A 14,806-nucleotide genomic window follows, 5' to 3' on the forward strand; every position below is an offset into this window, starting at 1 on the left:
CCCCCGGCCCCCTCCCCTCTCCCCTTACTTTTTCATTACTAACCCGCAACAGGACCCTAATAAAGACCCCCTTCACCCTCCTAATCATCACCTTCTGCCACACGGTCGATCCAACAAGCGAGGTGGATCGCGACTCCATCTCCTCCGGGTGCATGCGATCCGTCACACCTCGGAAGCGCTCGAGCAACTCGTCTCGCTCGTTGAGGTGCAGGGCCGGATTGCGGGGCTCTGTAGGGAGGGACTGTCCATCTCCAGAAGGTGAAGGCGGAGGCGCAGCAGGCGTTGCTGCTGGGTTCGTCGTTGGATGTGTTTTTCAGTCGGGCGGGTTCGTGCCCCGCCCCTCTTCTTGACGGGATGGCGTTCGGTAAGGGTTTGCGGGGAGTTTTGAGTGAGTTGGCTTGTCTTGTGGAGGGGCTATTGCTTCTGATGTGTTTGAGGTAGCTTGCGAGGAGGGAGAGGGGACGGGGAAGGGTTACCCGGGCTATATTCGATGGTGAGATTGTGGGGCAGGTGCAGCAGGTGTATGGCATGTTCAGAAAGAAGCAATGGTTTGTTGAGAGATCGAGACATGAGGAGGCGTGGGAGCTACCTTGATGGCCGTGGCCGTGGTTGATCCTGAAGCGGGTTGGTTTGCCGACGAGACCATACTGCCGATGATAGATGATACTTTGGGGGTGTTTTCAGGACAAGCAATGTAAAATAGTCATTCATGATACCCGTTCCTTGATCTCAATTTGAACTCCCCATACTACACTAAGAGATCTAGCCTATTTACACTCTCCACAGCACTAGTAGCACTTCATCCACCCACATTTAACAACTCAACATAGCTCAGATCAATCATTTCCAAGGCTGGCGGGTGGGCATCACCAAATGGTGGTTCGTGAACGGGCCGCCGACATTCACATAACCGCCCGTCCAAGGAGTGCAGACATTGTTGGTGTTGACCCACAGAGCCTTGAGATCCGACCGCTCCTGCTGCTCCTTCAGAAGCTGGATGATGTTCTGAGTGTGGCAGCTCCAGTTGTAGTTGGGATTCGATTGGCCCGTGACCCCAGTGTGGCAGTACAGCGTCCACTCGTGCTTGTAGCCCTTGGAGTCCACGGTGATGAAAGTCTTGCCGCCGAACTTCGGGCAGATGGTGCTGAAGTTCTCGCGCGCGATCTCCTCGAGCAGGGCCTCGTTGGCCGGCGAGGTGGTCGACGCGCTGGTGCCACCACCACTGCCTTCAAGCTTCTTGAGCTTCTCGTTGGCTTCGTCGAGCGCCTTCTGGAGGCGGTCTTTCTCTGCGTCGCAGGCCGACGTTAGAGTCGACTTGTCCGCGTCGCACTGCTTCTTAGCGTCTTCGGTGATGGCAGACTTGTCCGCATCGCACTGCTTCTTAGCGTCTTCGGTGATGGCAGACTTGTCCGCATCGCACTGCTTCCGCGCGTCCTCCGTGATGACGGTTTTGTCCGCATCACACTGCTTCTTCGCTTCTTCAGTAATGGCCGCCTTGTCCTTCTCACACTGGGCCTCGCCCTGCTTCTTCAGATCGTCGCAGGAGCCTCCGAGGTCAGTCTTCTCCTTCTCGCATTTCGCGATCTGGTCCTGCACAGCAGCCGCGGTCTGGTCCCGACATTTGGTGTTCATCTCCTCCTCCAGCTTCGCCTTGTCCGCATTGCATTGCTCCGTGACGGAGGCGACCTGCTTAGCACAATCCGCCTTGCACTGCTCGCCGACGCGGGTCTTGTCCGCCTCGCATCGCTCCGCCGCCTCCTTCTCGCACTGCGTCTTCGCCTCCTCGGCGGCCTTATCGCATCCGCCCTCCGGCTCCGTGGGCTCCTCCCCAGCGACCAGCTTGCCCGTCTTCTCGAGCAAGAGGATCCCCTTCAACGGTCTGACCGAGTAAGCGCCGGAAGTGATGAAGTAACACTGCCCCTTGGACATCCAGGCGGCCGCGGGACATTGGGCGCCAGCGGCCGCACAGAGCTGCGCACACTCGCGCGCGCTGGCGGCGTTCACGGGCTTGGTCGCGTAGGGCGTCGCCCATTGTCCGCATGTGTAGGTGAACTCGACGCCGTCAACGGTGCCGCGGCCAGATGAGCCACTTCCACAGCACGCATCGAAGTTAGTATGGGGGGCTCCGCCGGTCATGCTGAGGCACTGGTTCGCGCCTGTGTTGGCGGAACCGAGGGGAGCCTGCGTCGCCCATGCTGCGCTTCCCGCTGAAAGCACGGTGAGAAGACGGGAGAGATTTCCCATTGTGAAGTGTTGTGTGGTTCGGAGGTGTGACAATCGAAGGATAGAAAGGCGGGGTGCAATAGTTGAAAGAGGAGAAAGGAAGGTGTATCAACCTATGTGCTTAGGCCCCGGTGTAAGACTCAGCCACTGCAGCCACGCTGAAAGAAAGAAAGAGCCGATGGAAAAGTTCAGGGAATGAGCTCTGGGTGGAGTCGTCTTTATAGGATGGGCGACCGCCGTCTGGGGACCAGGACACGCTGAGTAGTAAATCCCTCCCTTTTCCCGGCGAGTGGAGTTATCAGCCATGAGAATGGGGCCCGAGATGCTCCGTGTGGTTCTTGACGAAAGGCGATCTGATCATCTTGCATGTAGGTGGATGTTAGTGTAGTGTCTCTCGCGTTTATGTATACGGTCACTGAACAGTAAGATACGAGTCGATACTGCCCTCTTTCTTGCGAATATGGCGCCTGACCGTATTGCTCTGGTAAGCCCACCCTCTCCTCGAGCAGCACTGGCCGTCGAGAGCAGAGAGCTCCCTCTTTGCTTTTGTCACGGCTGAGAAGAGATCCACCTGACCTCTCCGCTTCTGCTTCCATCTGCGGAGCTGCGAAAGGGCCTAACTTTGTGGAAGGTCGCGGGAAAAGGCGGTGTTGCTTCAAAGACGCCTCTGATTGCCCCGAATCGGGGCCCTCGATCAAAGCTCTGCTCTGTCATTCAGCTGTCGAAGCTGTGCATGGTTCTCGGGAAGGCAGTGATCGGCAGATAGCGTCCGATAGCGTTCGATCGCGTAGATTGTCACACGCTAAGGTAGCCGATCAGTCCGTGGTGGAGCTGAAAAGACAACAGACCCCTCCTACTTCTCAGCCATGGCTTTGCGGTGGCAGAAAGTGAGAGAGCGAGACGAAAGACAGACAATGGAGACATTGAGGATACTGTCACATATTGTATCTTACGCGCTGTGAATCTATATTAACGACAGCTCTGCGGCTCGGGAATTAGAGTGCGGGAGAGTCCCATGGAACCGTTTCACAAAGGGAGTTCTCAGCTCGGAAATGCAGCTCCCCGGGTCTGGTCCAGTCACAAGTGCGAATCGCATTTTTCCGAGCAGATCGGCGCCGCCCAGCTCCGGAGATCCACTCGCTGTCTTGGGCACGGAATCTTGAGATTGGATCAGTGTTTGGAAGCTAGGACACAAGAGGTCGTAGCCCGGGGCCAGGTGTTTGTTAACTTATCAAGGATAGTGTTCGACACGATGGGTTCCCACTTCGCATGGAGCAGAGCCTGGAGCAGAGCTCGACTCTAGTGTATGGAAGGTGGAAGATTAGAAGGAGTGGCAGAATGGCAGAATGGAACCGCGTTGCAAGCGAGAGGCAGGCGGTCCCCTGTCGTACACCGCCCTTTGTACTGCCTGACTATCCACACTCTTGCTTCGGAGTCTTCCATATCATCCCTTATACTTCCATGGCTAAAGCACGTATGCACAGACCTGGAAGAGAAAAGACACTACAATGGATACTGTTGTTCTAAGTCCCAGATTGTCGGGGGTTCAAGCAACATTCTCAACTATTTTTGGTTCAAAGAATCGTGTCTGGTGATCCAGCTTGTTTCGCTTCGGCACGTCCTCGGCACGTCTAACACCCTGTGTGGCGCGACCTGGAGGATGTAACGAACGGGATCTGCGGGTTTTCCGACCGATGTCAAGATATCCTCCGGCCCCTTGCACTACAGGATCATATCCGAGGGGAAAGGTTGAAACACAAGCCAAAGGGTCCATTTATTCACATAATATATAGGTATGTAGGTAAGTCAATCGACTATCGACGACACATTTCACACTGTTCAATCTCGCTCGCGGTATCTGGCATGCATACAACATGCACACCCCAACTATATACTGCTTCCTGCTTTCCCTGGATTCGAGAGAAAAGCACTCACTCATCCCAGATGATGCTGCTCAACCCCTCGGCCGTGCCCACCTCACCGGGCTCCCCAACCTGCAACTCGGCAATCTTCGCGCCCAACACGCCCGTGACTGTGTCACGTGCCACGATCGCAACGTTGGAGCTCGCCTGATCGCCAATGGCCACCAGGTCGCCCGCCTTGTTGATGACAAACGTCCGGGGGACGGTACCATACGCGGAACTCAAGCGCTCGAATTCAAGGGTTGCATTCGCATGGCGGGTCAGCGTAGCAATGCTATCGTAGGGCGCGAAGCCGTGGTCGGAGCGCACAGACACGTACAGCCCATTCCCGGCCTTGCGGATCTCGGCCAGCGTCGCCCCCGTCGGGAGCGAGTCGTTGGTGGTTGGGTAGGGCACCAGGACCTGGAGCTGGCGGAAGGAGAGGCAGCCGTCGGAGACGTAGGAGACGTCGAAGACCTTGAGGTGGCCGTCGAGCTCGTTGGCGGTGTAAAGGGTGGCGGCGCCTTGTTGTTGGGCCTGGTTGCGGCTGCGGCGGGCGTTGCGGCGGGCGTTGCGGTTGTTGGTGGTGAGGATGCTGTGGTGGTCGTCGGCAGACTCCCAGAAAAGACCGTGGCGGGGCCCGCTGCCCGTCGGATAGGTCAGGTCAGTGCAGTGGGACTGCAGCTTGCCGGTGGCCTTGTCAATGGCGTAGACGCGGAGAAGGTCAGACCCCAAATCAGGGACGAGGACGAAGGAGCCGGTCGGGTCGAGGAAAACTTGGTGCGGGTGTGGGGAATCTTGCTGGGGACGGCGTTTGGGGTTGTCGTCGGAGAAGGTGTAGCGGAAGACCTGCAGCGGTTGCGAGTCTGGGGTGAGGGGAAGGCTGAAAGTGGAGAGAGCCGAGCCGCCGCTGTTGAGGGGGTGGGATGATTGTTAGTGGGGTTACCTCGGTAAGTAAACGGATTGAAGATAAGATGGTGAGACAAACTAGTGTGCAATAGCCAGGTATTGGGCGCCGTGCTCGCCGGTGTAAATGACGCTATTCACGCCGCCTCCTGGAGCTGCGTCGGTGCTAGCGATCAGCTTCAGGGTACCGTCGGTCGACGCGGAGAGGGCGTTCAGGGAGCCATTGGTCGAGGCGTCGCCCGTCTCATCGTTGCAGTAAATGATGCGCGTGGCCGGATCGAGGGTCAGCCAGCTTGGCATGGGGCCACAACCCTGGATTTCCGACGAGATGGCAAGGTTGCTGCCATTGTTGCCATGCGTCAGCGAGAGAGAGTAGACCGTGCCGCTATAGTGTGTGGCATAGAGGTTGGTTGCCGACGCCAAGGAGGCGGAAAGCGAGAACAGAATCGACCGCAGGGACATGATGGATGATGTCCGAATGTGAGTTTGAAGCAGGAACTGGGGGACATGAGGCCTTTAACAGACCCTTAAATAGTGCTTGAGCAGGGGGTTTGAAGGAGGGGGCAAGATCGCGATTGGAATGGATCTGCATTCTGCAGGTGCGTTGGCCGGTGCCAGATCTGCAGGGTAACTGGTGGCTGGCATCTGCAGCCCTGTTCGCGGGAGTGTTATCTTCGGTTTGACAAATTGTTATTAGACTGTGAGGATCCTGATGCTTTCAGCCTGCTTGGCATGTCTTAGAATGGATACGCATGGTAAGCTTGATCACAATAGAAATGCATCACGAAGCTTATGTTTGGCTCATCCAAGGAAGGCACGATTGAACCGCGCGGATATTCATGAGGGTTGTGCTGCGACACCGCATAGACGTCTAGAAAGGATTATCATCCAGCATGTCAAAGATAGAGAGCTCCTTAGAGCTGAAGTTGATCGAAGTAACGATAACCATTACCTGTGGTAGTTGTCCTGAAGGATGAGGAGCCGTGGTAACCCCCACGCTTTCCCTTCCGTGCCGAAGTATATATTTTTAGCGCGCTTCCTGGTCTGCTGCAGAACAGCCGACCTACTCCGAAATAGCCCCGAACGGGATGTCCTAGCCCGAATGTACTCACGGTGTAAAGTACCTTGATAGTGTGGGGGCTCGATGGAGCTTCTTTACGAGGTGCTTCTTCTGCAGGCCGGTGATGAGATGCAATGACGACGGCGGCTGATTTAGCTTGACTCTCACCGTTCACCGCAGAGAGAAATCAACATTGTTGACTTGGTTGGAGTCTTGATCATGATATCGACATGCATATACTTATTTTGAGCCCTCCTATTTATGAGGAGTATCGGATTGTTTTGATAGAAGAGAATTAGTTGCTAGTGGGATCAGTGTAGACAGCCCAAGGCATAAACACTGAGAACTGATGGCCCGGTTCAGGCGGCTGGAAAGTTGAAACAACCAAGAATGCCCAAGTCTGACCGCTTCGAGACATGCCGGCAGAACTCCAGGCTGCTTTCTCTGAGCGGTGAGTGAGCTGAAGGTGGATCGGATCTTCCCCCCGTTTCCAATCAGAGGCTAGAACCCAGCCCTAGCCTTACTCAGCCAGGTCACGTGGCGCACAACCCGCCCACATCGAATATTCAACGACCACCAAAAGTCTTTTCTCCCGATCAACGACAATCCGACAACTTGAGCCCCATCCTCTTTCACGACACCCTCAAGGACCCCGGCACAATGGCTGTTCGCAACACTCAGGGTATGTTATCACTGCGCATACTCTCCTCAATTGATGCTGGATACTAATGAAATGTACAGTCGCTTCTTCCCGCTCCAAGAGCCGTAAGGCTCACTTCAGCGCTCCCGTATGAGTTTTTCCAACACCATTTTTTCGACGACATGAAGACTAACATAGCAAATTAGTCCTCCGAGCGCCGCGTGATCCTTAGCGCCAGCCTGAACAAGGAGCTCCGCGAGAAGTACGGTGTAAGTTAGCGACGAACCGATCCTTTCTGCCTGGTTGAAAATCTGCGATCCGCCCTTTGAATGAACGGAATCGATCTTGAACACCAGGGTCTCAACAAGCGAACGTTGCTAATCTTTCCGCCATAGGTCCGCTCCATCCCCATCCGCAAGGGCGACGAGGTTCAGATTGTCCGTGGTTCCAACAAGGGCCGTGACGGCAAGATCACCTCCGTCTACCGTCTCAAGTGGTGCATCCACGTTGAGCGTGTCGTCCGCGAGAAGTCCAACGGCCAGAGCGTCCCTCTCCCCATCCACCCCTCCAACGTCGTCATCACCAAGCTCCACCTCGACAAGGACCGTGAGGAGATCCTTGCCCGCAAGGCCAAGGGCCGTGAGGCCGTCAAGTCCGCTTAAATGCGCGGTCCTCTGATGTGATTTTGTTGCTGGAAGAGTGTTTTGTGGGGTTCCGGGTGCATCTTATATTTTGCAAAATGGCAGGAGTTGATCTTGATCAAAAACGACGCGGGATTCACGGAGGCCCTCCCCTTGCCTTCCCCGCTGATCCAGCCAATTATTCTCAAAGGGTATGATGGACACCTGTCTACCCTGCGGAATCCTGGCGCAATCACGGACGAAATGAAAAAATTGAAATATCCATTCTGATCTATATTTTTTCTTTCGCTGTGATTCACAATGGTGTGTATAGATGGGGGGCGTTCTGCTTCTCCATCTATCCGTCGTTCAAAAATGGGGTCTGTAAGTTCTCGAGATTCGGTGATTGGGTCGATGAGTTTGGTTTTGCGCGCAGTTGCGACTTGATTCTGTTTGATGGACAGATCGAAGGTCGGGCTGGGGCATTGCTGCATTTCGTTTCCCTCCGTCCCTGTCGCGAGACTTTGGACCTCTCGTAGTGCCTCGCCTTTCTAGGCCGTCGTCTCGTAAATAGTGGCATAAGCTGCTGACACGGTAAGTCAGTCGTAGCGATAATCTGGACCTCCAACAGCAGCGACAACACTCAGACCCGAGATTGCATCCACAACGTAGTTTGATCACGACCACCGCCGTTCTGGGACAGAAAGGCGATGCCGAGCAACTCCAGTGGAAAATTTCTGGTCACCTTATCTTATCGTCTTCACCTGGATACCTGAGGCCGGCATCAACCACATTGCTACTTTAAGCAGCACCTCTCACGTATCACGTTCACGAAGGCCTACCTTCTACCCTGCGTATAGGCTCGGATCAATTGAGCCTTTAGCTCTCGTTTGAGATGTCCTTCAGGCTCGTGATAGCGTGGTCTTCTCTGTCAACCATGCCCATGAACCGTGACTCGGAGGGTTTCGGTAATCGAGGTAGCTCCCCAACTAGAGGCTATTCACAGTCTTGCTCATGACCAACACAACCAAGCACACCCTCAAAGAATGCATTCTACATCCAGGATCCATCAGAACCCAACGGCCCAGGACACCAACTCAAAACAATGAAACCTCACTTTGATGAGAACATCACTTACAGATCAAAGACCATGTAAATGAATATATCATCTAATCCCTTGTCACCACACAACATACAACAGTCTTCTTGATCAACCCTCAAGATCATGGCTCGTCCTCAACCAGCACAATAACCCAGCCTGAATCCTTTATGCACACACCGAAACCCTCTAGCTCCGATCCCCAAAATCAACCTCCTGCGTACAATATAAATACACCCCACTCAACAGCCCAACAGTCCATCATCATCATCATCACCACCAACCCAAACCCGACACACAAACTCAGAACACGCCGAACCCCAACGCAAAGAAAAACCCCTCGACTAGATCCCTGACTGAGTCAAGATGTTGACCCGCCTGAACATGGCAGACATCGTCCCCCTCAACTCGAGGGTGGTAGCCACCCCAGCCGCCCCCAAGCAGCCCGCCGCGACGACCCCAACCGAGCCGCAGGTCGTCGAGTACCGGGAAAAGCCGTTTATCTTCGTGTGCTCGCACCAGGAGCTGTACCTGGACAAGAAGCGGCGTCTGCTGTCCGAGGACGTGATCTTGAAGAAGATCCACGCGGCCTTCGAGGCCTCAGGTATCCCCTGGATCCGGGCGATCCAGTTCGACAAGGTGCAGCGCGTCCAGCCGCCCAAGGAGAAGACCTTCGATCCGCCGCGCCGGCTGCGGCTGGACGTGAAGACCTGGCGCGATCGGGCCAACCTGTACAAGAAGGACGCGTGCCAGCGCGACTGGCTGCGGCTGCTCGAGGAGCAGCAGCCGTACGGGGCGAATATTGAGGCCACGGAGCTGCGGCCCCGGCCTCTGAGGGCGAAAATGTCCGGGAAGAGGGGGGGGAGGAAGGGTGGGCAGAAGGCTCAGCAGGAGACTCAGCAAAAGCCTGAGCAGAAGGCTCAGACCACTCAGCAGAAGGCTGAGCAGAAGCCTCAGCAGAAGTAGGTACACACCTAAGGCTCTAGGCAAGGCCGATCAAAACACCGTAGATATCTCGTTTGATTATCACACTCATATTATCAGATCCACACTTTCTTTTTTGTCTCTAATTGTTTCTATCTATCGTGTCTATACTTACTCCAAACCACTATGCAAAGTCGGTTGCGTAATCAATTGAACCCTAATCATCCTTCCACCCCAGCAGCCTACCCCAATTCCACCCCCAGCCCTTTCTCTCTCCACCATCTTTCCCTTCCCCAACCCCACCCCCCACCGCAGCAACAGTATCATTTCCGTACTCATCCTCCCCCGCAAAAAACCGAACCACCACCCCCGCCGCCCCCACCGCATCACTCCCCTCATCCCCCACCCCAATCGCCTTGACCCACCTCTCCACATCCCCAGCATCCCACCCCTGCCGCCTCCCAAACTCCACGCACGTCTCGCGGTTAACCTCCGCATCGAACTCAAAATGCCCCTGATAGGTGAGCACTTTGGCGGGGTGATACAGTCCCTGCACGGCACACTCCGCACTCGCGCCGATCACGCACCACGCCGCCGGCAAGGGCCGACAGATCCGGACGTGGTCGCCGTGGATCATCTGGATGTTCCACTTCCTTTCCTCTCCCTCTACCCTCTGCCCTTCGAGCGGGAGATTCTCGGTGGGAGGGAATGACCCCGAAAACGCCCCCGTGAACTCGGGGGTGAGGATGATGCTCTTCAACCCGACTTCTTTCCCGTGCGGCGCAGGCTCGACGCTTACGTAGGGCTGCTGCTGCTGCTGCTGCTGGCGCCGGCCGCCAGTGTCCAGCTCAAGCAGTGCCCGCGCGAGAATCTGGTGTCCGAAACAGCTGCCGAACAGCCGGACACTGGGGTACTGCGCGTGGACGGTTTGGAGGAAGGTGGTCAGGGGCGCGATCCATGATTTCGTGGGGTCGTAGGCGGAGGCGGAGGAGCCGGTGATCAAGATTCCGGTGATGGGGATGGAGAGGGGGTTTAGGGTTGTATCGGTGGCTGCGTTGGCGGTGGCGGTGGCGGTGGCGGTGGATGGTGATGCTGAGGGTTGCTGGAGACTGGTGTAGGCGGGGAGGTGGCCGCCGACCACGTCGAAGGCTGTGGTGTGGAGCTCGTAGGCTGGGTTGATGGTGGCGGCGGCGGCGCGGAGGAGGTGACGGAATTGCGTGCTGTAGAGGCCGCGGTGGGCGTAGATGGTGGGGACGGGGAGGTCGGTGTCCAGGAGGGCGATGTGGATGTGTTTTTTGGGGGGCATTGTTGGGAGGACTCTGGATGTTGGCTGGAGCTGGGAGTTGGGAGGAGGACGTGGGATTCTTGGTAGTCGTGGAGGGGAGGACTCATGCTTTTTACACTTTCTTCGGGCTGGATCTCTTTACTTGATGCGGTAATGCTTTTCGAGGACGGACGGACCTGCTCGGGAGCGAAGCTCTGCGGGGAAGCTTATCGGGGGTGGATCCGTCATACAGTTAAGTATACGTGCTGGGTCTTGATTTATACTCGGGATGCAAAGAGGCTCTCATCCGGCACCCTGTGAGTTTTATCTGAAAACATTGCCCGGAGGATCTTAGAGCCTTTTCGACTGAGGTTTATCACAAGATCACATGTACGTACAGCTAGTTGTGTGTGCGTGATTCTCAATTCCTCTGCGCTATTTACCGCAATGTCACTCCATCGCTACCCCGCATACACAGTTTGTCGTTTAATCGATTAAGACAACTGGATATCGACGAACACCTGAAAGAGGAGGAAGTCTACTGATCCGGAAGCACGCCATGATACGGCTCGCTTGATAGTCACACTGGAGCCCTATAGGTGCTCACCAACGGAGATAAGCAGCCACCAATTTAGTCTATTATTAGCATGTTCCAGTACCCCGCGATCACTACCTCAACCTCACGGAGGCATTTTGACCCCTTTGATCAGTATCGGCTTCTATGTCATCTGCATCGTCAGCTCACCTCTAAGCTGCACAGACTCCGCTCACAAAATGGGCGAATTCATCGTTTCTCCCTCGACGGAGATAGATGAATTTCTCCAAGCCGGAACGCGTCTGGTTGAGAAATTGTATGCAATCCATGATCTGGATGATGATGCGGAATTCACAGACTCCTGGAATGCAGATGCTATCGTAGCTGAGTTCCGTGCTTTGGGCGATCGGTTTTCCCAGGTCTCTGTGGCAAGCGCAGAATCGTTGACACCACCGGAGCGATCCAAGAATGTTCGCAATGCATGTGAGATCATCATCAAGACTGTCCTCTGTCGCTTCGATCTTCTGGACCAGCTCACTGTCTACAAGCTTCCTTATATTGCGAGACACTTTAGAGAGCTATGGCCGCGGGAGGATGTCGATACGTTGGAGGAACGCCTCAAGTCTATCATTGCCTCAGTTGAGTCCGAGGCGGGGTATCTACCCAGGTAAGAATGCGCTCGAACACTTGTGACCAGTCAACTACTGAGGTCGGTTAGTACTCAATCAATGAAGCTCGTTGCCACCCGTGAAGCACTCGATGCGCTCGACATCACCAAAGATCATCGAGACCAGGACCAGCCGGACACACAGCATGAAGCCGGGAGGCTATCAGCTGGAAAGAACGCGATGTCGCTCTTTGGCAAGAAACCCGGGCAGAACAAGAGCGTTCTCGAAGACGACAAGACATATACCAAGGATACTGTATTCTCCGACCAGGAAATGATTCTTCGGGAGTTTCTGCTCGAAAGCCTGAAGTTCGGTTCCATGACTGATCGGGAAGACAGCGTCGCGGTCGCTCACGACGGCACCTTCGACTGGATCTTAGCTGCCGATGGCTCAAAAGGCCACCACAGCTCGAACGTGCAGGAGTCTCTCGTCAGTTGGCTGTCCAGTGGAAGCAACGACGGCATCTTCTGGGTCAGTGGCAAGCCCGGGTCGGGGAAGTCAACATTGATGCGCTTCTTGATGTCACATCCCACCACGAAGACGTTCCTGGCAACATGGGCGGGCGAAGAGCCACTCATCACAGCCGGGTTCTATTTCTGGATCAGCGGCACCCTGGAGCAGAGGTCCCAGACGGGGCTAATGCGTCATCTGCTGGTCCAGCTCCTCGACCAAGAGCCTCATCTGGTTCCGGTCGTGTTTCCGGCGCGGTGGAAGCATCTCAGGCGGTTGACTACGCGAGAGCGGATCAAGGCGACGGTCGCCTGGAATTTGAAGGAGTTGAAGGAGGCCTTGCGGTGGTTCATGCAGCACACTGCCGGTGAAGCGAGGATCTGTCTGTTCATCGATGGCTTGGATGAGTTCGCTGGCGATCACGAGGAGGTGATCTCCTTTCTGCAGAAGCTGGTGTCCTCGTTCGCTCACCTCAAGCTCTGTCTGTCCAGTCGGCCGCTGCCCGTGTTTTGGGAAGCCTTCGGAAAGAACCCTAAGCTGGAGCTCCATGACTGCACGCGCCAGGATATGCTGGATTACGCTCGAGACCATCTACTCGCCGATCCGCAGATTCAATCCCTCTTCAGCAAGGATCCCCCGAAGGCCTCGCAGCTTATCATCGGTATCGTGGATCGGGCTGACGGTGTCTTCCTCTGGGTAGCCCTGGCGGTTCAATCCTTGCTACGGCGAAGCCATCTCGACTTTACACAGCTCCACCAATCTCTGCTCCAACACCCCACGGAAATAGACGACCTCTTCGCCTATTTCATCTTCGAGCAAGCAACCACCGACCAGACCACCATCGTTGCCCGCATCTTCCAGCTCCTCAACGCCCGCGAAGACGCCTGCAACGCCACCGGCCAAGAAGAAGCCACTACCATGCAACTATGGGAGCTCGCGCTCGCCGACCAAGCCGAAGCCTCCGAGCTCAGCATCCCGGAGGACGTCCACCAAGCCCGCGACGAACAAATCCAACAGATCTGCTCCCTCACAGCCAACCGCTTCAGCAACGAATGCGCCGGCCTGATCGTGACGCACCGGCCCAACCCCTCGACCATCCGCGTCCACCACGCCACCAGCCCATCGGCAGCCCAGCTCCTCGCCCAGCGCAAGGTGACATACGTCCACCGGACCGTCAAAGACTATCTCTCCCGACCCGAGATCTGGACCCGCCTCACCCACACGGTGAATGACCGTTTCTTTGACCCCCACCACGCCCTCCTCGCCTCCCACATCCTCCAACTCCAACACCCCCTCGACCCCTTCATCCGCCACCGCCAGATCGACGAATGGTGGCCCGCCATCCCCCTCGCCTTCACGCACGCGCGCCTCTCCCCATCCCCGGCGGCGGAGCTCGTCTTGATGGATGCATTCGACACCGCCCTATGCCAGCACTGGTCCTTCCGCGACACGGCGGAAACCGACCACTGGGCCCAATCGCTCTTCTCGACGTACGAGATGCGGAAGCGGGCGGTCTTCGAGCAGCCGTTCCTCTCGCTTGCGGCGCGGTTCGGGTTAGCGCGGTTGATCCGGGCGCGGATCCGCGATGGGACGCTGCGGCCTTCCCCTTCCCCTTCACCATCCCCTTCACCATCACCGTCGACCGTCCCCGCAGCGGACCATACACCCAACTCAAACCCAGAGCCCCCCCGAAAAATCCCCCTCCTCCCCCAAACCACCCCCTTCCTCGCCCACCGCCGCCAAACTGTCTACCCGCTCGCCCACCCCCAGCTCCTCCGCGACCTGCTGGAGGCCGGCTTCCGCCCGAACCAGCCCTACACCGACCTCCAGGGCAGAACGCGCACGCCCTGGATCGATGTGCTCGCCGCCCTGCGGGAGGCGCAGCGCCGCCGCTGGTTGCGGTACTATGATACTGACCCGCAGGGGATGGCCCGGGTCGCGGAGATTGTGCGGGTGTTTGTGGAGGGTGGGGCGGATGTGCGTGCGGTGGTGCCGGCGGATCGGTGGGATCCTGAGGTAAGTGCCGTCGATGTTGTGGGGAGTGTGTGGAGGGGTTTGGGGGCGTGGGAGTTTGGGGTGTTGAGGGGGGTTTTGGTGGGGAGGGGGGGTGTTGGGGTTAGGGAGCGGGAGGAGGGGCTGTTTTTTCGGGTTTGGGGGGTGTATCCTTTTTTTTTTTTTTTTTTTTTTGCCTGGGGGCATAAGGGGGGAATGGATGTATTGGCTGAGGGGCAGGACGGAGGTGATGGTGGACATTGTGAATCTTCGGTTGGAAAGGATGGTTTAGATTGCATATCAGCCAGAGTTCAGTTTTTGGATTGATTGTAAGCTAGATGATAGAGAGGGTATCGTGGAAGTAGAAGAGAAATGAAAGAGGGGTTGCAGAAAAATCAAGATACTTAACAACAGGCTGGAGGGAGATGAAACAGAAACAAAAGATGGTTCAAGAGAAGAGAGAAGAGAGAAGAAAGCTAGTATAAACGAGGTAGAGACTACTAGGGGGCGAAGCGAGGGGTTAG

The 14,806-nt window shown here is 56.1% G+C and overlaps 6 protein-coding genes across 6 annotated transcripts; 3 read left to right on the plus strand and 3 right to left on the minus strand.

Moving 5' to 3' along the window:
• Window positions 1-769: 769 nt before the first annotated feature.
• Window positions 770-2,342, minus strand: BO86DRAFT_138477 (uncharacterized protein). The gene has a single exon (XM_025666168.1). It carries the CDS (start codon window positions 2,242-2,244, stop codon window positions 841-843), a length of 1,404 nt encoding a protein of 467 aa, XP_025531929.1. The 5' UTR covers window positions 2,245-2,342; the 3' UTR covers window positions 770-840.
• A 1,812-nt stretch (window positions 2,343-4,154) lies between these two features.
• BO86DRAFT_303008 (3-carboxy-cis,cis-mucoante lactonizing enzyme) lies at window positions 4,155-5,492 on the minus strand (the record flags this gene model as incomplete). The annotated part of the gene is made up of 2 exons (XM_025667561.1): window positions 4,155-5,034; window positions 5,113-5,492. The coding sequence occupies 2 exons, from the start codon at window positions 5,490-5,492 to the stop codon at window positions 4,155-4,157; spliced, it is 1,260 nt and encodes a 419-aa protein (XP_025531930.1).
• Window positions 5,493-6,690: 1,198 nt separating this feature from the next.
• On the plus strand, window positions 6,691-7,634 carry BO86DRAFT_385616 (60S ribosomal protein uL24). Its single transcript, XM_025671147.1, has 4 exons — window positions 6,691-6,772; window positions 6,832-6,878; window positions 6,937-6,999; window positions 7,126-7,634. The coding sequence occupies exons 1-4, from the start codon at window positions 6,751-6,753 to the stop codon at window positions 7,390-7,392; spliced, it is 399 nt and encodes a 132-aa protein (XP_025531931.1). The 5' UTR covers window positions 6,691-6,750; the 3' UTR covers window positions 7,393-7,634.
• A 1,146-nt stretch (window positions 7,635-8,780) lies between these two features.
• On the plus strand, window positions 8,781-9,415 carry BO86DRAFT_453167 (uncharacterized protein; the record flags this gene model as incomplete). The annotated part of the gene is made up of 1 exon (XM_025676972.1): window positions 8,781-9,415. Exon 1 carries the CDS (start codon window positions 8,816-8,818, stop codon window positions 9,413-9,415), a length of 600 nt encoding a protein of 199 aa, XP_025531932.1. The 5' UTR covers window positions 8,781-8,815.
• Window positions 9,416-9,590: 175 nt separating this feature from the next.
• On the minus strand, window positions 9,591-10,905 carry BO86DRAFT_445243 (uncharacterized protein; the record flags this gene model as incomplete). The annotated part of the gene is made up of 1 exon (XM_025676434.1): window positions 9,591-10,905. Exon 1 carries the CDS (start codon window positions 10,677-10,679, stop codon window positions 9,591-9,593), a length of 1,089 nt encoding a protein of 362 aa, XP_025531933.1. The 5' UTR covers window positions 10,680-10,905.
• Window positions 10,906-11,154: 249 nt separating this feature from the next.
• BO86DRAFT_453169 (uncharacterized protein) lies at window positions 11,155-14,711 on the plus strand (the record flags this gene model as incomplete). Its single annotated transcript, XM_025676973.1, has 3 exons — window positions 11,155-11,839; window positions 11,891-14,306; window positions 14,697-14,711. The coding sequence occupies exons 1-3, from the start codon at window positions 11,412-11,414 to the stop codon at window positions 14,709-14,711; spliced, it is 2,859 nt and encodes a 952-aa protein (XP_025531934.1). The 5' UTR covers window positions 11,155-11,411.
• Window positions 14,712-14,806: the final 95 nt, after the last annotated feature.

Source organism: Aspergillus japonicus (assembly GCF_003184785.1).
Source record: "Aspergillus japonicus CBS 114.51 unplaced genomic scaffold BO86scaffold_4, whole genome shotgun sequence".
Taxonomy (NCBI): Eukaryota; Fungi; Ascomycota; class Eurotiomycetes; order Eurotiales; family Aspergillaceae; genus Aspergillus; species Aspergillus japonicus.